The sequence below is a fragment of the Typopeltis vanoorti genome, chromosome 13 (assembly GCF_054136105.1).
Source record: "Typopeltis vanoorti isolate ZY-2024b chromosome 13, IOZ_Tvanoo_1.0, whole genome shotgun sequence".
NCBI lineage: Eukaryota > Metazoa > Arthropoda > Arachnida > Uropygi > Thelyphonidae > Typopeltis > Typopeltis vanoorti.
This window is the reverse complement of record NC_143561.1, coordinates 114,264,650-114,290,096: the sequence shown is the minus strand read 5'-3', so window position 1 is coordinate 114,290,096 and position 25,447 is coordinate 114,264,650. Positions and strand designations below refer to the sequence as shown.

The window sequence follows — 25,447 nt, the reverse complement described above, 5'->3', positions numbered from 1 at the left end:
GACATAAGTTACTTAAAGGGTTTATAGGACTGATGCAGCATAAATTTTTAGTGCATGATTAGAGGTTGGAGAGCAGGGTAATGAGTAACAGAAAAAGAATAGTTTTTTGCTTGGAAAGTGGTGAATGAGTGGAATCAATTTCCAGAGTTGGTCATAAGTGCTTTGTCAGAAAATGAGTTCAAAAGGGATGCATGACTGTTGTTTGTGGTTGACATTTAGCATGCCTTCTGGTCTCTGTGAAATGCCTGTGTAACAATAATTACTGGAGGTCATTATTATTTGAAGCTTTAATGAAATTTTTCATCAAACTCAATTGAATGTGGAGCAGTAGCAGTAAGAGAACTAAAGTAAGATTTAGGCTTTGACAAAGAGCAATGCAATTTGCATTGTTTTTACAAGTGATTTTAAATGTGTAAGTAATATTCCAAGGTTGAACAGATTTTGAAGTATTTCTTGAGTGGAAAAAATTGGACATCAGGTTCCAGACCTGATGTCCAATCCTCATGGCAATTTGAGATTTGACCAACCAAACTGTGTTCTTATTGGCCAAAGCAAACACCAAAACAAAATTATGGTATATCGTTCTGGCTGTGGCATCACCTAGTTAAACAAGGCCCAAGGGTCAACACTAAAAACTCAGCTATTGAACAAACTTCAAATCACTATCAACAGAATTTAAGATTGACACCATCAACCTAAGATGAATTAATAGTAGAAGAAATGGAGAAGTACAAGATCATTGGTGTTACTGAAACAAAGAAGACAAAAACAGGTTCTTCTAATCTAACAGATAAGCTTAGGCGTTGATGGTTATTCATGACTTATTTTTCACGGTATTAACAACACCACAAACACTTTTATCAACAAGGATGTTTTATTAATGCTAATATTTCGCTGATTTTCAACTCAGCATCATCAGAGCACAACACACATGTAAACGCGATAGTGAGTGAGTGAAACAATATAATTGCAAAAGACAAAAGATCTAAAGTCCTATTTTTGGCACCCTCTAATGAAAAAAAAAAAAAAAAAGCAGCAGTTATCCAGGAGTTTTTCTTAGGATCACCGTCTCCCAAATTTTTGGCAAATTAATGCAACCATATTTGTTAAGGTTGGGAGAATTCTTCAAAGCCATTGCTGACTCAAAAAATAATCTTTCAGATCTATAACGACTCCTAAATAGCACATTCGTTTTCCTCCATCTAATCCTGTGTGAAGGAGTGTCCAAAGCGTGGTCTGCCTATTTTTGGCACCCTCTAATGAAAAAAAAAAAAAAAAGCAGCAGTTATCCAGGAGTTTTTCTTAGGATCACCGTCTCCCAAATTTTTGGCAAATTAATGCAACCATATTTGTTAAGGTTGGGAGAATTCTTCAAAGCCATTGCTGACTCAAAAAATAATCTTTCAGATCTATAACGACTCCTAAATAGCACATTCGTTTTCCTCCATCTAATCCTGTGTGAAGGAGTGTCCAAAGCGTGGTCTGCCAGTCCCGACTTGCCATAGTAATAGTAGCGAATGTATCTTTCATGTTCTTCCAGGCGGATGTTCACTGATCTTCCTGTTTGCCCATAATAGGCCAAGTCACAGTCACATGGAACTTCATACACTCCTGGGTGTGCTAAAGGGTGAAGTTTATCCTTTGGCGAGCGGATCAGAGTTGCCAGCTTGAAGGTGGTGCGAAGGTCATGTTTCAACAATACTTCGGCTATCTTTTCCGATGTACCTCTGATATAGGGAATAGAAATGGTCATGTTGTATTCTTGTGTATTAGGGGAGGGCAGAGTAATGGGCCTATGTAGTATTTTATCTATTTTGTAGGGATTGTAGCCGTTGGCTAAGAACGTATGGCGCAGGTACTGGAGTTCAGTGGTCAGAGCTGTATCGTTAGAACAAATGGCTCTGGCTCTGTGTGTAAGTGTTTTTAAAATGCCGTACTGTTGGACTGGATGATGATGTGATTGTTTATGTAGGTATCTTCCTGTGTGTGTAGGCTTCCTGTAAATAGAAAAAGATAGTGATCCATCTGAAAGGCGGGTGACTAATGTGTCAAGAAATGGTAATCAGTTATTTGATTCTTTTTCTACTGTGAAGTGAATTTTGGGGTGTTGGCTGTTTAGGTAGGTGACAAAAGCATCCAAAGTGTCTTGTCCATGGGGCCAGATGGCAAACACATCATCTACATAGCGCAACCACACTTGTGGCTTGTATGTAGCTGTGGTAAGTACTTTGTTTTCAAAGTGTTCCATGTAAAAATTTGCTAACGGGGGAGAGAGGGGGGAACCCATAGCGGTACCATTAATCTGTTTGTAGAATCCCCCCCCCCCATGTAAAGTAACCTGCATTCACTTACTCACTCACTATCGCGTTTACATGTGTGTTGTGCTCTGATGATGCCGAGTTGAAAATCAGCGAAATATTAGCGTTAATAAAACATCCTTGTTGATAAAAGTGTTTGTGGTGTTGTTAATACCGTGAAAAATAAGTCATGAAGAATCTAACAGATAAGCTTAGGTGTTGACAGTTATTTATGGCTAAATACATTTTAATGGTATTAACAACACCAAACAATTTTATCAAAAGATGTTTTACTGACTGCTTATATTTTGCTGAATTTCAAATCAGCATCATCAGAGCACAACAGCTAATATATGCGACAGTAAGTGAAACAATACAGTTGTGATGGACAAAATGATCTAAAGTCCTATTTTGATGCATGCTAATGTTGTAAAAAAACTTACAACTATGTGTGAGTTGTTCTTATGATAACAATCTCCCAAATTTTTGGCAAATTAATGCAACCATATTTGTTTAGGTCAGGCGAATTCTTTAAGGCCATGGTTGCTACATACAAGCCACTAGTGAGGTTATGCTATATAGATGATGTGTTTTCTATTTGGCTCCATGGACAAGATTTTTTATGTGTTTGTCATCTACCTAAACAGTCAACACCCCAAAATCCACTTCACAGTAGAAAAAGAATCAAATAACTGTTTAATATTTCTTGAAGCATTAGTCACCTGCCTTTCAGACAGATCATTATCTTTTTCCAGTTACAGAAAGCCAAGATACCTACATAAATAATCACATTATCATCCCATCCAACAGTATGGCATTTTAAAAACATTTATACATAGAACCAGAGCCATTTGTTCTAATGATACAGTTCTGTCCACAGAACTCAAATATCTGCACCATATGTTCTTGGCCAACAGCTACAATCCCTACAAAATAGATAAAATACTCCATAGCCCCATTACCCTTCCCTCCCCAATACACAGGAACACAACATTACCATTTCTATTCCTTATGTCAGAGGTACATCAGAAAAGATAGCCAAAGTACTGATGAAACATGGTCTTCAAACCACATTGAAACTTCATGTTAAACTAGCAACTCTGATCTGCTCATCTAAGGATAAACTTCACCCTCTAGCACACCCTGGAGTGTATGAAGTTCCCCGTGACTGTGACTTGGCCTACTATGGGCAAAACAGGAAGATCAGTTAACAAAACTTTGTTGGCTTATACTCAAGTAAAGCATTAAAACAAGACTATTATTTGTTGCCACTGAGTGAAAAAATTTTTCTCCAAAAATTTATATTATTGTACATCATCCACATTACATTAGATGCCAGCAGCTTGCATGTACACACACTTGAAGCAGTTAACTTCATTACAATAGAAATATATTCTCTCTTTGGAATGCATATTGCCTTCAATTATGAGAGTTACCATTTAGAAATACTGAATCCCTAATGGGAATAGGATAAGAGTAAGACTTATTTTTTGAAATACCAAGGAAGACAGTACAAATGACATTTATAAAAATCTTTTATTATACAATAAATTTATCATCAATTGTAACAATGAAAGACTATGGAAATAAAATGAATTTTTATCATAACTCTTCATGGATATCTGAAAAACAAAAGAAAAAAAATGTAGGTTTTATTATAATGCACAGAACATAATGAAGAGTGCAATGAAATTTTATATAAAAAATAATTCAGTTATGCAAATATAATAGTTTATCACAGTAGTACTTAAGTTAATATTACTGAAGATTAAACAAAAATTCAATGTATAGAACTGCATTAGTCAATAAATGATACTACAAATCAATCTAGTACCATGATAGCACTAATTTGTCCCTGAACGTTTCAATGGCAGATTACTTCAGATAAATTAAAGTATAAGCAATGCGACTTAGAAGAATTGTTTAACAGAGATCTACTTGAAGGCATTTACAGGAGCTGCTTTGGGCCATGTTAAAAAAACAACATGGGCAGTGAGACATGTCCCAAACTTAAACAAGATATTTAAGCTAAATGTACCTTACTTTATTTCAGCTCCTTGTAGAGGATGAATATAAATACTTCAGCATCTTCAAACTCATTGATGAATTTTTTCCCTACACAACTGGTGGAGCACAGGACCATGGATTGTCATGGAGGAGGACAATTTCTTGGGAGTTTTCTTTGTGACACTGTAATGGCTTATTGCAGATATTACCAAAGTAACCAAGAGTAGTTTTCTGGGGAGGCATGTTGCTGATATAAGAAGAACATCTTGTACATTCCACTTATGCCCAAAAAACACTATTCCTCACTCATCCCTTTGTATTCTTGGCTGAGGTAGTTTGGTTAATATTACTGAAGTTATATTAACTAAACTATAAACTAACTAAACTAAGTTATATTAACTAAAATGAAGTGCAATCCTTTCTATTATAAGAAATATATATATATACTCAGAGATAATTTTATGAAATCTGTTTTTGCGCTTGTTCTGGAAAGGGACATAAAATTTATAAACCTGTCTTAGGGAAGATAGGATGTTTGTAATGCATATCTCATTAAATAAATACTGCAGTTCCAGATGGGACTTGAACGAGTTTTCATGTGATGTACTTACTATATAAGAAATCAATTAGATGCATATTCTGAACATGCATGATGATAATGTACCTGGACTAATTATGAATGATTACTGCTTCAGGAAGGATTCCTACCTCCTATCTGAATCCAGAGTCAAAGTAAACAGCAACATAAAAAATTTCATATACTTTTATTACCCCTTTCAACAATAAAGATATCCACCAACTGACTTTTCTTTTCATATATATATCATGACATTTTACAATATCATCAGAAATGAACTGTACTATTTCGTACTCATTTCATGATGTAGAAATAAGAAAGGACCAAATTACTATCTCCACAAAAACTAGAATTGATAATCTATTTTCAATATTAGCAAAATATGTCCAGATTTTTTATATTCTATGTGTCCTTGCATTCCACAATCATATTTGTTTCCACTGTTTATACTGTAAGAATTTCTTCATTACCTGAAAGAAACCAAATCCACAAAGCAGTTCAGATATAGTCCGATTTCAGTTCTATAAGAGACCAGTCTTTGCTATCATTACAACATTGTTTACCTTGTCCACTCTCTACAGTACATTTTCACTAGTGAATACTTAACCTTCTTTCTCTGAAACCTAGGCATGAATTTTACATTTAGCTTTATAATGAGCCCACCAGCAGGCCTAGCTGCTCCACTTTCAAACTTATTATTGCAGACTCATCATAGGCTGCTTGGTTTATTTATTTTCTTAAATAAGCCAAAAACACTGCTCTTATTTACTGTTTTTGGCTTACTTGACAAAATAAATAGATAATAAAATAAACCTCCTCTCTATGCTGAGTTTGATATCTCCATCTCATTAATTATCTTTTACTAGCATGGTTGGCTGAGGAGACAGCATCTTCATTCTTCCAACTAATAAATTATGGACTAAAAACCTCCATGGACTCCATAAAAACACCAGCGTACAACTACGAGGGCTAGAAGTTGATAGTGCATGGGAGGCAGTTAAGAAGTGTTTGCATGAAGCAATGGCTGACTGTATACTTAGAGTCTGAATAATAAATCAAGTAGGGGTTTAATGGATGAATAACACCATTAAGCTTGAAAAAGAAACAACTACGGGGGGGGGGGGGGATTTAAGGAGAAAGGTGACTGGCAGGCACATGAACGGTATAAAGCGCAGGCCAGAAGGGTAACGAGTGTAAGAAAAGCAAAAAAGGATTACGAAAGAACATTGGCCATGCAGGCTAAAGAGAATCCTATTCTAAACAGTTTTTTCAATATTTTGCAAGTAAAAGAAAAAATGTATATGGCAGAATGATTTTAAAGAATGCCGATGGTAGGGAGATAACTGAATCAGTTGATATAGTTGAGTTACTGAGTGAGCACTTTGCAAGAATATATCATCCAGGTGGTGACATTGCAGAAATGAATGAACCAACAGATTATATGGGAATTGTGGTGAATGAAGTGGAAGTGAGTAGTTTAGTAGCATAACCTCAATGTCAATACATCTGTGGGATTGGATGGATCAGAATGGTCAAGGGTACTGACAATTCTTTTTAATTTGAGTCTCGGGTCTGGGTTAGTCCTGAGGGGGTGGAAAGAGGGGAAAATAGTTCCACTGCATAAAGGAGGTTCCAAGACTGCTGTTGTAAATTATCGACCAATTACCATATCAGGAATCGTTGTCAAGGTCTTGGAGAAATTAGTCAAGAAAAGAATACAGGATTGGATAGATGAAAATGGAATATTGTATGGGGAACAACATGGTTTTGTGAAGGGTAGATCATGCCTCAGCAACTTGCTCACGTTTTATAACACAGTGACGGCTGAACTGGATAAGGGTAATGGGTTTACAGTGATTCTACTGGACCTTGCAGTTGTACTGGTGTTTTTATGGAGTCCATGGAGCAGATGGGGATGGATATAGGGTTGGTGAGATGGATAGGAGAGTGGTTGATGGAGAGACCAGAGAGAGGTTTATTCAGGAGTTGAGTCCAAAAGACGGCTTGTGACTAGTGGTGTGCTGCAGGGCTCTGTTCTTGGACCACTACTTTTCAATTCGTTCATGAATGATATAGGAAAGGATCTGAGAAGAAGTATTCACTTGTTTGCTGATGATGCAAAGTTGGGTAGAGCAATTGTGAGTGCACAGGATGTCAAAATTTTACAGGATGATTTGGAGGACTGGGCTAGGGAAAATGGATGTCAATTTAATGTGGCAAAGTGTAACGTTATGCATTTTGGGGTGAAAAGAATAGCAGCAGTATATCACATTGGTGGAACTGTACTTCAGGAGATTGATGAGGCCAGGGATTTGGGAGTGTTGGTGGATAGATAATTGAAGTTTAGGGGGCACATTGCAAAAGTGGCTAAATCAGCTCATCAAATCACTTGGCTTCTGAAAAATACTTTAACAAGCAGAGACAAACAAGTTATTGTTCCTCTGTATCGAGCCTTGATAAGACCCCATCTAGACTACTGTGCCCAGATATGGGTGCCAGGGTTTCTTCTTGATGGGAAGGAGGTGGAGAGGATCCAGAGATGAGTGACCAAGATGATAGCAGGTCTGTGAAATGAACCTTATGAGAACAGGTTGAAGATTTGTGGGTTGCAAAAATTGGTCGATAGGTGTAAAAGGGGTGATATGATTGAGACATTCAAATTACTGAAGGGTTTCCAGAAGATATTTTTAAGAATAGGACTGGTGGTGGGAGGACTAGGGGCCATACATGGAAGCTGGGCAAGAATGTGGTTAGCAGGGGTGTTAGAGCTAGTTTTTTACTTGGAAAGTGATGAATGAGTGGAATAAGCTGCCAGAGTCTGTTGTGGGTGCTACGACCATGAATGAGTTCAAGGCAAGGTATGATAGATACTATGTGAATGTCAAATAGTTGTTCTTGACATGATGTTAGGGCCTCCCTCGATGAGTCTGTAGACTCCTTGGAATTGCCCGGAATAATAATAATAATATATGATGTAGGTTTTCAATGTTTCACAGGTACTGGAGAACTGACCAAAAACACAACTAATAAGTTGCATATATGAAATATGTGTTATAAGAAAAGCCCTTTAATTACATTTTCACAATACTGTAACTGAAATCTTAAACTTTATGTTCTTACAGATTATTAAAGTTTTAATGAAATAGTTTTCAAATACATCAATTTAATATTGACACACAAATATCCTTACCTGTTTTTATATGTGCATTAGATCTGTCAGAATTTTTTTTGTGTTCATATTTTTCTAATGTATTCTTGATTTCTAGATCATAATCCTTCCATTCAGGAATAATCCTCATGGCACTAACAAGTTTGGGTTCCTTGGTTTTGGGATTATTGCACTATGAAAATATCAAGATATTTGGTTAATTGATTTACATAAAGATTAATTAGAGGCCTAACTGTTATGCAGTTTTCATTTAACTTACGAAAAACTGATCTACTCCATTTTTATGTTTAGATTGTTAGTCTTATTCCAAATTCCATAAAATCTGCACTATCTAACAAACAAGTTAACAATTAAACAAAGGTACTTTTAGAATGATAGAAACAACAGGAAGAATGAATGAAAGGATACTTTTTCTTTCTTGTTTATTGTTCTTTATATATAGATTTGATCTTAAATATTTTATGTGAACCTTGAAGTTATCATTAAAGTATGAAATTTGCAAAAGAGCCGTTCTCTTCTTTTATACAACAGTATAGAATATAAAACTAACAACCCAAGTGTCCATATGCATAATTAGTAATAAAAATTATCATTCATTAATAAGAGAAACTATTTTTTCACAGATGGTCTTCTCATTGGTTACTTTTTGAAGGAGATAAAATGCACATTACTAACCAAGGACAAGTGAGCACAAACTACCCATTATAACAATAGGGAATCAACCAATGCTATTTAAGTTGTATAGTGGTACAGAAACTAGTGGCATAACTATACCTGAAAACTGTGAGAAGGGAAGGTTGAGAGTTTAATGAACTCGAGGTTTGCATATCCGTGAACAAGATCCCTCACTCAAGAAGAGGAAAGGAGATTGGTTCGAATCATCGTTGAAACACCTATGGCTATGAGTTAAACCAGTATATTTTGTTTAATTTGTGTACATTCTCTTACAGTTTGCCCATTTTGTGGGAAGACAAACTTGGGTTTTCCTCATGCAAAAAGTAAAGTGTGCAGATAATTTATAGCTGACAGCTCTCTTGAAACACAATCACTTTCATCAGGGTTCAAGCATTACTAGAAATATGCATTTTTCATAATTGAAATACCTACCGACCCACTTATAAGACTGGGAGCTTACCCAATTTCAAGCAGGAAAGAGTTTCAACAATTTTATTTATAAACCATTATATAGTTTTAGCAATACAAAATCCTGTTTCTTTACTGGCAAAAAATGGTAATAGGAAACAAAGTATAATAATAGGGATTCTTTTAAATTAATATTTCAGGCTTTGGAAAGTAATAACTTCACAAAGCTGTAAAAAAATGACAGGAAAGCAAATTTACAAATACTGTCATTTTAGTATCTGTAAATAGTTTGGCTGGTAAGATTTCATTTGACTACATACCAGAATATTCACTAAGTGTATTTTAATTTAATAGACATAAGTTATTTCATGATTTGTATGTTTGTATTTTGGAAGCACTTGCAGTTCAGTAAACCTTAGGATTAATGCAGGGAATAAATATTTCAGCAGTTAGCTAGAACAAAAGGTCATCCCTGGAAACAGAGTAAGAGTGTGGTTAACACGAGTGTCAGGACTAGATTTTTTTATTTTTTTTTGGTTGGAGGGTGATGAACAAGTGTTGCCAGAATCAGCTGTGAGTACTTTGTCTGTTAATGAGTTCAAGGGGTGGCACAATATATACTGCATGGATAGTTTTGGTCTCCTGTAATATAGCTCTATGGCATCAAAAGTCTTTTGATGCCATAGAGCTATATAATAAACCTATATAATAAGTTTATCTTCTGGTTTTTTCCTAGTTCAATTGGCATAATTATTTCAATTTGCAAGTTGGAACGCTTGCAAATTGAAAGAAGTCATTTTAACCATTTTAGCACAGTGTTTCCACTAAATACAGGAAAACTGAAAGCAAATTAACTTCAAGCCATAAAGCAAATTTCACATAAAAACTCTAGCTATAACGTATTTGTAGCTAGAGCCCAAATTCCTCTCCTGCTGCTGGTAATGCAGGGGAGGAATTTTCTGAGTCATTAAGTAAGGTAAACTGACATGGGGGAGGGTGAAAACTGTTTTTATAGAAGAGACTTTAACAAGGAAATGTTAAAAAAAATTAAAAAAAGCCAAGCCACTAATAATAATAAATACTTTAACTGCTAGATTGTGCTTCCAAGATAACACTACGTATAGAATTAACTTCATGTGGAAAAAACACGCAAGGGGGAAAAAAAAAAGTCAAGTATTACTGATTATACTACTATTACAAGTATGTAGTGATTTCAAACTAGTTCTGGACACACAAATATACAAGCTGACAGAAGGCAATCATTATCTAGTCTGTTCATGCAATGCACCAAATCCAATGAAGAAATAGGAAAATAATGCTAAATTCAACTAGGGTGCCATGTGGTGAAGTTGTCTGCAAGGACAACTTCACTCAGCCATATTTTTAAGAATGTTAAGAGATGCAAAATGCAAGTTGAAATTGTATTCATACAGTCTGCTTGGCTAATTGTAAATTGAGTTAATTATATAATTTAGCATTCTTGAACATGTTGGTCAAAGCTAGATAACTGGGAGGAGAACTTCACGTAGTCTTAATGAATGTAGAAAACTCATTAACCTCACCTTCTCAGGGTAGGTAATTGCAGGTAAACCAAACGAGAATTATGGCACAAAATGAAGAAATGTTATGCCAGTTGGATTCACTGTTTTTGTCAGAGAATCAGGATGAACAGTGGAAGATCAGTTACTAGAAAAAATTTATTCATTATCAACAAAATTCGAGATAAGCCCCATTGTGAATTGTGAGAATTAAAAATTTACCACATTGATAGAATTAGTGTTACCAAAGCAAAGAAATCAAAAATTGTTGAAATTACTTAGAAGAATAGTTAAAATATTATGTTTGGGGTAATAATCAGGGAAAGGAAAGAATATATATGATTAAAGTATGATTAAGGCACCAGAATAAGTTGATAACATTTATTTACTTAGTAACACTTATTTCATTCCAACTGCACAGGATTTCTTTGGGTGCAAGTAGACAAAACAGTAAGGACTAACAAAGGTAACAACTGTTATGCAGTTATACAGAAGAGACTGATGTTATTTTTTAAAAATTATTTCTAATTGTTCCGAACATTCTGTGTATTTATGCATTCACATGAACATGCTAGGATGTATTCAGATAAGTTAATACTTTGGTTAATATTTGAATGTATATGATCTAGTGCTATTTCTAAAGATTCCCATATTTTCCTTTCTGCTGTATCATAGCAACAGTGTGATAGTTCTGATTTATCTTATAAAACTTCTCATTGGCGAAGCATCTTGTGGGTCAAGCTGAAGAGAGCATGTGTGATGCAAAAGCTGAGGCTTCATTTCTATGGTATTCAATATCTCGAATGTGTTCTTCAATGCATTGTTCAATTGATTTTTCTGTCTGTCCATAGTAAGATGACCGGCAATTGCACCATAGCCGATAAACACCCAGATATTTAAGTGGGCTATGTCGAGGTTTTGCAGATCTTAGTAATTCATGAAGAACTGGCAAAGTTTACATACTTCTATATATATATATGTGTGTGTGTGTGTGTGTGTGTGTGTATGTATGTATTTCATCACATTTTCTTTTTTATGTTTGGTTCAATGTTAGGCTTCTTCAAAACTTGATACTACTTATGATACAGTGTTTAATCCTATTTGTGTGTTTTTAGGGCCAATTTGCTTGTTTTGCAAGAATGAAAAACCTGAGTTTCCATCAGGAAAAACTCTGCCATTTTATATGAAATCAGCTAACTCACCTTCAGCAAAGGTCCTGATAAAGGTACTTTGTATCCTAGATGGAATTTGAATGCATGTCTTTCCAATTAAAGGGCACTGTCTATAGCTACTGAACTATTTCTTTGCTGTTTAAACAGTATGGTAGCATATTTTCCTGAAAACAACAGCTTTTGCTTGCACACAGAAATTAGCACATGTATCTGCTGCAAAAAAAGCATTGTCTATAAAGTGAATAACATTCTTAAGAACAGTCTACATGTATTGATAAGTCATTGTATTCAATGGATTCTAACCTGCCATAGGTTTATTACCTTTCATGAGCAGGATTATGATAAAGAAAAAAATAAATAAAATAACACCAATCTCGCAGTTTCCTGACTTGTGAACAAGTTATCATGCTGTTTGATTTTTGATACACCATCATGTAACTGTGCTTTCAGTTAACCCTTCAATTATCAGACAAGCAAATTTATTTTTCAATTAAGATCAGTTAATTGATGATTACTTTAAACAATATAGTTATGACTGGGTGTAATGTGCCTGTTTTATATTCTTAATAATAAATTAATATCAATTTTTTCTATGCAATTCTCATGATAGGTTGTAATTCTGTAGTGCATTAATACCACTGGTGATCTACCAGTTTGTTTATATTATTTTTACATAATCCAGAAACCAAACATGAAACTTTTTTCAAGCAGCTTCAGGGCTCCAATTAAGCCAAGCAATGATATTCATTTTTTGATTTTTAGTGGAACCTGTGGCATAGTAATTAAATAATATAAAGTAACATGTAAAAACCACAGTGAAATCTTTAATTTGTAAAAAGACAGATATTTCGTACTAAAAATAATAGTACATCTTCAGTGTCTGTAACAGTAATAGGATTACAGGCAAATGTTCGGTGGATCACCTATTAAAATACAATTGTTACCGCGTGCTAGGAAATAATAGAAATTACAAATTTAATCTATTAAGATAAATGGTTTTTTACATAAGATAAAAGTCTCCCAGAGCTTTGAGAGAGACATACAGTCATTTCTATTTAAATTCGGTTGGTGTAAGATAGTTTCACAACTTTCTTTGAATAAGCGTTCATATTTGAATCTGCATCTATGGAGGAGAACTGCTTTATCCTACTGGACACAATGAGTAGAGTCAATACTGTGTTGTGCCAGACCAGACTTCAGAGGTTTGTTATAATCAATATAATACTGATGTTCTTTTATTCTTTTTTCCAAAGAACAGCCAGTTTGTCGAAAATAAGAGACATTGCATTCGCAAGGTATTTGGTAAATGCCAGCCAAAGATAGAGAAGACAGTTTATCCTTTGTAGAAGGTAATAAAGAAGAAATTTTGTTGGTAGGAATAAATGTTGGAATCAGTTGATACTTTTTCAGAATTCTACCTATAGGTTCTGAGATTCCTGGAATGTGCGGAATAGGAGCTCTGCGGACTGTTGAAGAAACTGTAGGTGTTGGAACATAAGAGTCAAGTATCTGTTGGATTTGATTGGAGTGTAATCATTTGATTCCATTAACTTTTTAATGATGGAAAGTTCTTGTTGTAAGATTATTGGGGAAGAGCAAACTTTATGTGCTCTATGAATTAGAGATTTAAGAATGCCAAATTTTTGAGACATGTGGTGCACAGACATTTTGTGAATGTATCTGCCAGTAAAAGTGGGTTTTCGAAAGATGCTTGTAGATAAGGTGCCAGAAGACGTTCTAGTAAGGAGGATGTCCAAAAATGGTAAAGTACCAGAGTTTTCTTTTTCCATAGTGAATTGGATGCGTGGGTGAAGGTCATTTATCCATTGTAGAAAAGTGGAAAGTTCATCTTCAGTGTGTGGCAAAACAGCAAAAACATCATCGACATAATGGAACCAAAGAGATGGTTGAGGATGAATGGATGAGAACATAGTATCTTCGAATTGTTTCAAGTCGTAGTTTGCCAAAGGTGGAGACAGAGGGCTACCATGGCAGTACCTTCAATTTGATTGTAGATTTTGTTTTTCCAACTGAAATAACCTGAGTGGATGACATATTCAAATATTCTTGGATATCTGGAAGGTAATCTTCATATAATGAACTGACTGTGTCGGTTAATGGGATATTGGTGAACAGAGAAATGATGTCAAAACTGACTAATATTTCAGAATCTGTAATTTTTATATATAGGATCTGGAATGACCAGTGAGAGCACTTAAGGAACGGGATAATACTTTTACAATCCAATAAGTTGGAGAGTCAATGCAATTTACGATAGGTCATACAGGACAGCCTTCTTTATGGATTTTTGGAAGTCCATAAAGACAAGGAGTTCTTCCAAAGTAGGTGCGTATTTTATCCACGTAGTTTGGATCCCAACTTATAACCTCATCAAGTAATTTATTTAGCTGTTTAATTTGCGAATTAGTAGAATTACGTGTGATCTCTTGGTAGGCGTTGTATCTTCTAATTGACTGGATACTTTTGTCTCATAGTCAGCCTTATTCATAATTACAATAGCTTTTCCTTTATCGGCCATAGAAATGGATATTGTATTATCTTTTCTTAAAGAAGTTAAACCTTTAATTTCAGCATTTGATAAATTGCACAGTATTGACTCTACTCATTGTGTCCAGTGGGATAAAGCAGTTCTCCTCCATAGATGCAGATTCAAATATGAATGCTTATTCAAAGAAAGTTGTGAAACTATTTTACACCGACCGAATTTAAATAGAAATGACTGTATGTCTCTCTCAAAGCTCTGGGAGACTTTTATCTTATGTAAAAAACCATTTATCTTAATAGATTAAATTTGTAATTTCTATTATTTCCTAGCACGCAGTAACAATTGTATTTTAATAGGTGATACACTGAACGTTTGCCTGTATTCCATTCCTATCACTGTTACAGACACTGAAGATGTACTATTATTTTTAATATGAAATATCTGTCTTTTTAATAATTAAAGATTTCATTGTGGTTTTTTTACGTGTTACTTTATTATTTAATGATATGAATATCTCTCACTGACAGACAATCACAAACACCCCACCAATTTAGGTGGAAGATGAATTTTATCGCTTGGTGGGAGACCACCGTCCCACTTATTGGAGGCCTTCAAGTGGCTTGGAAAGGTCTTTGATCTCTAGAGCAGGGCTATGTAAAAATAAATAAATTACAAAAAATATATATATATAAAATTTATAAAAATGGGGAAAAAAATCCTTAGCCTCTCCATGATACAAATGTGCTATGGATTTACTAATAACCTTTTGTGTGTGGGAACAACATATAAAAAAAAAAAAGCTCCCTTGTGGGATTTGAGCCTGCAGCCTGTTGGTTGGAGAGCAGGTAAGCTGTTCATGCTTAGCCAATCAAAGCAATGATAGTATTTTTTTATTATCCAATAATAAAAAAAAGCAAGCTAATAGGGACAAAGTACATACCAGGTCAATTGTCTTGGCATACTGCTTTGAGTCATCATTACACCATGTCTCACACCAGAGCCATTCTTGAGGTAGAGATTTGATACTGACTTGATGAATCATATTATTTGGTAGGTCCTAATTATAAAATATTTTAATATATTTAATTTTTTTTTATTTTTTTATATAACTTTCATGAATAAGATCAGTGAAAAGAGCTTAAGAATACAGTATATTATTCAGTAGGTCCTAATTATAAAATATTTTTATATATTTTTATTTTATTATATTATTTATATATAACTTTCATGAATAAGATCAGTGAGAAAGAGCTTAAGAATACAGTGTATTCATGAATTATCATGTTGGGACTCCTTCTCAATGGTCTCATTATGTCCATGTTGGTCTTTGCTAAGCAAAACACTAAGAAAAGGATCAAGTTTTGTTTGGTATATGGAATATTCAGTTATATTAGGGTATGTAATGCAATATCTGTGAATAGTTCAATGTCACATCATATGCTTTTCCTCATTGTGGCACCATGATTAGAGGACTTCTGTCTATTCCAGTAGGATGGGACTCCTTCTCAATGGTCTCATTATTACTTGGTGCTTGGGTACCAAACCACTGCACAGGTAGAGATGGATTGATTCTGATTTTGTTTTTTTTTAGTTATGTGAAACACTTGAAAAATGTACGTGACACTGTATCAGTAGTGTGACGCTGAACTATCAAAAACATCACATTACATAATCTAATACATCTGGGTGATATATGAAATCATAAACCCAGATATATTAGGTTATGTAATGTGTATTGTGTACAAGTCAAACACATGCACACAACACACAGGAATCTTTACACTATGATTTGTGTGAAGATTCCTCTTATTGCATTTGTAATAAAAGTTGTGAGGTGCAGTTATTTCATTCTTATGTAGACACTTATACTGCATTGTAATATTTCACTGATTTAGCAATATTATCTATCTTTAAGCAAAATATACTTTGATGTTACATGGGAGTTGAGAAGTGGATTTAGGAGATGTGAAACCCTGGGTAAGATGTCTCAGTGGCACTTTAGTTAAGTTCTATAACTCATAGGTGTATGTAGCATTCTGATTTTCACAAATTTTCCCATGATATCATGACATAAGCAGGTAACTGTGTCATTAATTTCCTACTTAATGCAGAGTATATTAAAAAAAGGACATTAGAAAACCAATGACAGATTGCATACAGCCACTGAGTTGGAAGCTTCTGCTCTAAATAGGTATAGTGTGAATGGTGGCTAGCATGACTTCCTATAGTGAGTCTTCACTCCATGGAATGCATATGTAATACTAATAATTTTCCATATCTTTTATTTAGCAGCATCACACCTATTTTTGTAATGTTTCAGTAGTAATTATGTACTTCTGATTCTTCTTTTCCATTGATATTTCTTATGTTGATGCCACTTATTTTTCAAGTTCTGCTGAGAATGTTTGTTCTAGTAGCTGGCTTTCACTGTCCGCTCAGGTTGTCAGCCAGCAGGCATTTCATAATGTTGCACCATCATTTTTTTTTTCGTGGTTTAAGGTGATACAGAATAAAATTTGGTTGGAGAAACCCAAATTGCTGGTCCATCCTTGTTCATCAGTATTAGGTGGCTACTTCATAATGGGTAGGCACCATCACATCAAAAATTGCACATTTTATTGAAAACAAACAAAAAAAGCAACTATTATCAACTACCCAGTTGGGATGTGAGCACCATTATGTCAACAAGGTACTTCTAATTCTTCTACTGTTTTTCATTTCTTTTCCATTGATACTTCTTATGTTGATGGTGCTTATCATCAGGTTCTGCTGAGGCTGTTTGTTCTGGCTACTGGAACAAACAGCATATCAAGATAAATAGAACAAACAATATATCAAATGATAAAAGTATATTGTTTTTACACAAGATTTTCTCAGTATACACCAGACTGTTCCAACACTATTTAGATGACATTTTCCCCCCTATATAACAAAAAATATATTAATACAAATTAAGGCTTGATGATTGTTTCAGCAATTTTATCAGAGGCTTCCTGACATGGATTTATGTGGAATCTCTATGAACGGGTCTTTTGGGAAAATACCACTGAAAATCAAAAAAGTGGATTAGATATACTGATAGCATTTTCCTTTCCTTATATGGTCATGATCCAAGATGTTAAACTTCGACTTACTGAATTTACTTGCTATTTAAACACTTCACATTCTAGAATATTTCACACTTGATCAGTGCTTCCCAAACTTCTGGATGTCAGGGCCTCCTTTGGAAAAATTAAAATATACCTCCCCTCGAAAAAAAATCGTAATATAGACATATATTATTCTAATATTTATTGTATTTATATTCAATACAAAACATACAGAGCAAATATTGCAAAAATCAAATGCAAATATTACATTTTTAGTATCTTACATACACATTTGACATAGCACATTATCTCTATATAGATAGATATCTTGTTATTGTACATTTGCAGTACAAGCACATGAAACGATTAGTAATAAAGAAAGAATTAAAAATATAAAAGAAGTTTAATAACAATTTAATGTGATGGATGTGTTTCAATACTGCTACTACACCAATATTAGGTGAACTATTTGAAACTACAATTCTTAGATTTGTTTTGAAATGAAACTTATATAAATAAGCATATATTTACTAATAACTTCCGAAATACGCAGGAAGCAAAATTTGTGAACCAACACCAATGTGTGATTTTTTCCATTAAAATATAAAAAATAACAAAAAGGAAATAAAAATTAAATACATTTCTTTTAAGATAAAAAAAATCTACTTAGTCTTAAAAACATTTTCAATTTGTTTTCATTATTTCACAGCCCCCCCTCAACAAAACCTACGGACCGGACCCCAAGGGGGCCGCAGCCCACAGTTTGGGAAGCACTGCACTTCATAGAAGAAGACAACAGGATGCTTCACTACTATTTCTGGAAGTATTTCCATCTATAGCCAGAACAAAATAATACACAATGCAACTTTGTACAAGTATCCAGAAAGAAATGGTTTATCATCAGTTTCCTAATTGGCAGAACATATCACATCAGGTGATGAGAAAAATAAAAATCCAGGAGGTTGAATATCAATTTCATATTCTAATTGAATGGATATAAAATACAAAAACAGTTATCTAACAGTCAAGTAAATCACAGTTACAGGTGTTCATTACTCTTTCCTATATAAAATACATGTATGAGAAGAATTGTCCATATCTTGAAATATAAAATTACTTTCCCTCTCTAACAAAGCATCTGCTGTGTAGTTTTTTTTTTTTTTTTTTACATGAATCCACTCACAACAATGTAAACCCTATCATACATATTTTTCATAATCTGGGAATCCTACAGTAGAGATCAAATGAACTTTCAAAATGCTTCAGGCCTCCAATAATCATCTTTCACTAGAAACTTTCCCAAATGCTCATGCAACTGAACAGCCCATTGGTTAGAGAGCAAAAATCAGAGAATATGCTATCTGCTTGGCCAACTAGGCCTGTGTAAATAAATATGGCCTAGTTGGCCAACTAGGCCATATTTATTTACAAGATATTTTTGGCTGCTTGCAATACTTCTTAATGTAGATCAGATGGGCCATGAAGGAGAAATCCATATCAAAGAACATATTAAAGATGTATACAAAATAGAGAGCACATAAATTGGCAGGAAACCTTCGTTGATCTGGCTGACATAAATATGTCAGCCAGATCAACAAAGATGCTCACATTTGACATGAAAATGAAGACTAGTAGCCGATGCTACTACTTTTACTAGTATTTTGCTTTTATGATGTAGTTAATGCTTAGTATATTAAATATCTCCTTTCAGTGTATTTTTATAAACTTAATCTTGAAAGAGCAGTCAAAAGCCAGGGAAACTAGTTGATTAATAAAAAATTAATGTGTTTAATGTGGACATAAGTTTTCAATAAACTTTTACTAAAATTATTAGGATATATAATAGATGCAAGTGTAGTTGGCTAAGTAAACTGTATTTATGCACTTCAATAAATAGGCTTTAGGTTTGAATCTCACTACAGCCTGGATATTTTTGGAAGTCATTAGGTGGCAGATGATTTTCATGACTAGTTGATAGTCTCATCATCGTATTTTCTGGAGGCCTGAAGTAGCTTGTAAGAGTACCATGTTTAGTTTTTTGAGTATGGGTTTCCAGATTATCTAACTCATAGCAATAGTGTAAGATAGCTATGGCACTGGGAAAGTTGTCAAAGGCACCAGTGATAAGATGTTTCACCAGTTGTAAAAATTGTCACAAAAAAAGGCGCATAGCTATAAATTTGCTATGAATGACAAAAACCTAGCTACACTTCTCTCAGTCCTCTCTCTACCCATCACTAAATTTGCTTAAAGTTTAACAACCATTTCTAGATAGATAGATTCCTCCCCCCCCATTATATACATATATATCTGTACACTAGAAGTAAAGGGTACTATGTCACAATTATTGAATAGAGAGCTAAATGAAAGTTTTTCCATATTTGTTTCACTTGCACATTTTTCTTAAACTTCTTTTACATAATAATGAAAACATTTCACGGCTTTTTAACATCCAGTTCTCAAATTTTGATTATTTTTATTTGTTTATGAAATACTGGACTTGGTGCCTTTTACCTCTATTATAAAAATTAGCAAATAAAAAAATCGCAATGCACTATGTCATTATTTGGCAAAGTAAATTCTTGATAAAATAATTAAAAAAACAGTAGTTGTTACTTGAAACCCAATTTATAATTTTTTATTGAAATGAAGTACATTTGTAAGCAAAAAAGTAAGCAATAGAATACAGTAATGCTATTACAATGAATCTTCATCTGATTATTTCAGATTTTTATGCTTGATGACACATTTCAGAAAAAGAAAATTTTAATCTTCGTCGTCTTCCAATTGAAAGTCAGTTGCAACATTTGTGTGTTGTAGGCTTTTGTAAAATGGATGGCATTCCGTTAGCAAAAACTTCAAAAAGGGATAAAAGGTCTATTACACTTTTTTTATAATCTTTGTCAAGTAGCTTTATTTTATCCTCCTACATGTTTTGCCAATCTTTTTCTATTGGCATCTTCAGGGAATACAAACTAGTAAGCTAAAATGAAGGTTACAGACTAGGTTATAACTGATAATTCTAATTCATACAAAAAATTGGTATTGTGCGTGTCTCGTTAACGTGATTTATTCGTTATGGCTCATTACGTAATTGTTATGAAAGTTCATTTCTTTGATGTTTAATGATCTGATAAAAGTTTTCCATGGTAAAATTAGACCTTGATTCTTGTTTAGGTTTTCAGTTTTACGGGCGACTGTAGCTGCTTCTTTAAAGGTTCTTGAATGGCAATTATCTTCTATGTATGGCATAAGGCACTTATCCCACTCAATATGATGGTTAGTAGAGGCAAAGTGGCATGAAAGGCCTGAAATGTCTTGTCTGTTATTTCTGACATATCCTATGTGTTCTTTCTTTCTCGTTTCAAAGCTTCTAGAGGTCTGACCTACGTAACTAATACCACATGAGCAAGGTATATTATATACTCCAGAGTACTTGTAGAATGGGTGAGGATTTTTCGGCGATCTTAAAAATTTCCGAATAGTGTTGATTGGTTTGAATGCCACTCTGATCTTATGTGGTTTTAAAAGGTTAGCTAATTTTTTGGAAAGGTTGCTGACAAAAGGAATCGTAATCGTACTGATGTATTGGACGTCATCACGTTGTTGACGTGGTATATCAGTAAAGAGAATCTTGTTATAGAGTCTTTTTGGGTAACCATTTAAAGAAAGTTCTCTGGATATTGTGGTTAATTCCGATAAAAGGTTGTTGTATTTTTGTGAAGAAATTGGTCTGGATTCTTCAGAAATCGCAACCGGGTTTGTGGAAACATAATCGTTTTTCTGGCATTTCTCCTTAAATTTACTTCTTGGAAATTTGAATATATGTTCAAAACTAATTTTGAAAAAAAGACTGCCAATGTTTTCGTGTTTTACCTGAAGGTGACTGCAATGCGATAATTTCAGTGGTTCTTTATTTACATCTAATTTTCTATACAACATAGGAGATATTTTTGGTACACCGTATAAAGATTTGAAGTTCTTGAAATCCTGTAACTCCATATTGTGTATGGTAAACTTTTTAGCTGTTTGTGCGTGGTTTGATGATTCAGTGGCAGTTCGTGGCTTGAAATCGTGGAGGTGCTGCAACTTTTGAAATATACATACGCACTGTAAGTACAGTGTATACGTGTTTGGATTAAAATATCAAAATTATAGCAAAAATTAAAAATGAAAAAATATTATTTATTATCGATAAAATTATACAGTTTAGTATAATTAAATTACTTGAAAATAAAATCCATTCTTCTTGTTTTGTTTTGAGAGAAAAGGTCAATAACTTTTTCCTTGAAGTTATTTTTTTTTTCAAAAAAAATAACTTTTTTGTAGTTCACTTACAGTCACTACTGTCACAGAACTTATTTCTTGAGGTTGCATTTCTGAGGTCATAATCATCAGTAACCTCAATAATGTTCTAAAATAAAAACTATAACAAATGTTATGTCTTTAATTGTAATGTCCAAATATTTAAAGAGATGGAGTAAACATGATAAGCACCACGAACACTCTACTACTGGTGCAAACTGCATATAAACAACAGTGGAACTACGTGACGGACAGTGCCACGTTATTCTAATAGCTCGCATCTCACTATGATGAGCATATGCTTGCACACGTAGCAATATGACACCGTGGTAAATACAGTGCTGCTAGCGTCCTTTGCCCTCCTAAGTACTACAAGATGATTTTTATTATTTTTTTATACAAAATAAGAGAATTGTATAGGATTGTTGATGATAAAATTAAATATTTCAAGCAAATATAAATAAATATATTTATATATCGAGAAAAATTGGGGGTGCTGTAGTTCTGCAGTGCCTATGCACGAGTTGCCCCTGCACCTGTTACCAATCTCATGGTGATAATATTGTTAAAGGTGGGAGCCTTTTTATCTTATGCTCAATCAGTGCGTGGATATTTCAAGCAAATATAAATAAATATATTTATATATCGAGAAAAATTGGGGGTGCTGCAGTTCTGCAGTGCCTGTGCATGAGTTGCCCCTGCACCCGTTACCAATCTCATGGTGATAATATTGTTAAAAGTTGGAGCCTTTTTTATCTTATGCTCAATCAGTGCGTGGACTGTGTCTGCTTCCATGTGCGTATGGCCCTTCAAAAGAAATTTGTGGTTAATAATTTTTACCTGGCTGTATTTATGCAGAATCCCAAAAAAACACACATGGTAACAGACATGTTTTTATTTTGACGACAGCAATTATCAGTCCAGATCATTATTTCATCAACCATAGAATTTGGTATAACATGATCTGCCCACTTCAAGATTCTGGAGGCTATTTCATTTCCCTCATGGCCTGCTTTTGATTCTTTGATTCATCCCACATAACACAGTGAACTGAACCATCTGATGAATTGTAACGAGTGAAGCTGAACGTCCACAACACTTCCTTTTATAAAAACTTTTAGTACTTGACAATAGGGGTGTTGCAAGACACTTCTGGAGATCTCCAGTAATCACTTTATGATTTGGATTATTTTTTGAAGCAGTTGTATCACTAGATTTTTCATCATATCGTTTTTTTGCTTCTTGCAGATGGGTATCGTAATCAAATTTAATTTTTTCTTTATCCTCTTCAGAGATGTCACACTGTAATTTAGCAAGATGAGAATCGTATACATCACGTGTCACTTTCAGGATATTTAAATGATAAATTAAATTTTTTATTGAAAATTTTGGAGTACAGCCACTTTTTAGCAATCTTTTTTGGGTCTAAGTTGTTTTCAGAACAGAATTATAAATATAATTTTTTATATTTAAAATATAAAAAATTATATTTAAAATTACATTTCTGAAAAGGTGAGACCTGGTTATAGAAATTTTCTTTCTGTTTTTTCTCTGCTGTAGTGGATCTCATAAGATGGGAATGTAGCAATATGAGTGTAAACAGTATCAATAACTTCCTGTTCAGTTTTATTTGTTGGAATGTTTGTCCCTCTTCAATCTGGTTCCACCATTCTACCAAGTTGCCTTTTCTTAAGTGCATTAATAACAACTTTATTTGAAATGTATAGAGTATTTAAGAATACTGTTTTGCAAACCCTTCTTTTTTTATTTACCACTATCTCTTGGCCTTGGTCTGCATATTATTTTCACTTCAACACAAGAACTAATAAATTGTCATTTAACATTTACATCTTTTTTTTCCATCCCAGTATTGTTTGAATATGTGTAATCTTAAGTTTTCTGGAACTTTTTCCACACATTTAAACTTACATATACACGGAGGCTTCATTGCTCTTGCTGGAATCATCTTGCCTCTTTTGTTGATACATTCTTGTCTTGCTGCATGACTTGCCTTTTGCATGTTGCATTTCATTTTTCTGGTTTTCATTCACGTTTTTGACCTTCCTTTGCAATATGATTTATTTACAGCTTTTCTTCTGAAACTGGTTCTTGAATTTTCACAATCTTGTCTGAACTTTCTTCTTCTGGTGTGTAATTTGCATCTTTATCTGTATCATCACTTTCACATCCACTTAAGTACAAATCATTGTTTATTATTTCATTTGTCATCAATGTTTGCCCATCATGAACTGAGTTTAAAATACCTTTTGAACAGCAAACTTCATAATTTTCAGCATTATAGCTATTTTCAAATTCAGGTGCTAATCGTTAAATTTTCTTTAATGTAGATGACGAACCTTCAACACAACTATTATCATTTCTTGCTATCTTGTCTGAAATATAATAAGAAAAGTATAGATAGAATTTCATATTCAATATGTTTTATTCTCAGCTTTTACTGAACAGTGGTCCTGAACGATCACTAGGTTGACCATAAGTGATGAAGAAAATACAGAATAACAGAATTGAAAGAATTTATCTCGAAATCACATTTTATTTCCAATAATTATTGATAACAAAATAAAAACGGAAATTTAAAAAAAAGTGTGATAACAAAAAACATGACGCATACCGTTTTCGTCATCATTTTAAGTCACCTTCACGATTGTTCAGGACCACTGTGTGAAGATCTAACAGTTACCTTTATTTTTTTCCTGGTAGTTTTTTTCTGTCTTCAATGCAAGCCGCTTCCCACGAGATTTGGAAACATCAAAATTCATTTTTATAAGGAGAGTATGCACAAGATGAAAACAAGAACAATATCTCACTGTATCTGCCCGATAACTAATCGAAAGAAACTGAATACAAACAAAATGAATTTATCAGACCATGCGGCTCTTAGACTGGTCTCAACAGGTCTGCGATGAGTTATCCTATAGTGTTAGAGGTAAAAAGCACTATCTGGATATAGTTCCTGTAAAAAGACTAATAACCCGAAGTAAACAGTTACTTGTCCACTTAGTGCTCTTTACCTGGATACCATGATGGCACATAGTGCCCCTTTCAAACTGGCTAATCCGCTTATTACATACAGGAGATAGTGCTTTGCACAACTGAAAAGAGTGCGAAACAAAACATTAAAATATACCTAAAACTCAATTTCGTAAAAAAATTGACATAGCGCCCTTTACCTCCGGTGTACAGATATATACAGGGTGTTCGGGATAAATTTGACAGTTTCGTAAGGAAAAAGAAAATCTTCTTTGTATCTATTAAATTTAATGAATTGACAAAAAAACATTACAGGCAGAGTTAATTACAATACTATCAACAAGATTTACTCAAAATAACCACCATTAGCATCGATCACAGCTTCAATTCTGCTTCGGAACCTCGAACAAGCTGATGCTACAGTCTCCCTGGGAAGGGCCGCAAAAACTGTTTTAATTTTATCCATTAACTGGGCTTTTGTATTACTGGAAGTGCGATTGGTGTCTTTTTCAACTGCGCCCCATACAAAATAATCCATGGGGTTAAGGTCTGGGGAGTTTGGAGGCCAAACATTTGGACTGGTGAAGTCGTAGAAATTTTCAGACAACCATTTTTGACTTTTCCCAGAGGTGTGGCAAGGGGCCGAATCCTGCTGCCATACATACGGCCTACCATTGGCTACCCTTGTTATCCAGGGCTTGACTACAGTTAGC

General features: G+C 34.0%; 1 protein-coding gene across 4 annotated transcripts in view; it reads right to left on the bottom strand.

Moving 5' to 3' along the window:
- Positions 1 to 3,814: 3,814 nt before the first annotated feature.
- The window catches only part of Uggt (UDP-glucose-glycoprotein glucosyltransferase), an 835,069-nt gene continuing 813,436 nt past the window's right edge, over positions 3,815 to 25,447 (bottom strand). For all 4 annotated transcript variants that reach the window (XM_090403047.1, XM_090403050.1, XM_090403049.1 and 1 more), the window contains 3 exons: positions 15,290 to 15,406; positions 8,072 to 8,222; positions 3,815 to 3,919 (listed from right to left, as the gene is read on the bottom strand). In XM_090403047.1, coding sequence (XP_090259173.1) covers positions 3,900 to 3,919; positions 8,072 to 8,222; positions 15,290 to 15,406 — 288 coding nt within the window. In that variant the 3' untranslated portion in view covers positions 3,815 to 3,899. The remainder of the gene's footprint in view (positions 3,920 to 8,071; positions 8,223 to 15,289; positions 15,407 to 25,447) is intronic.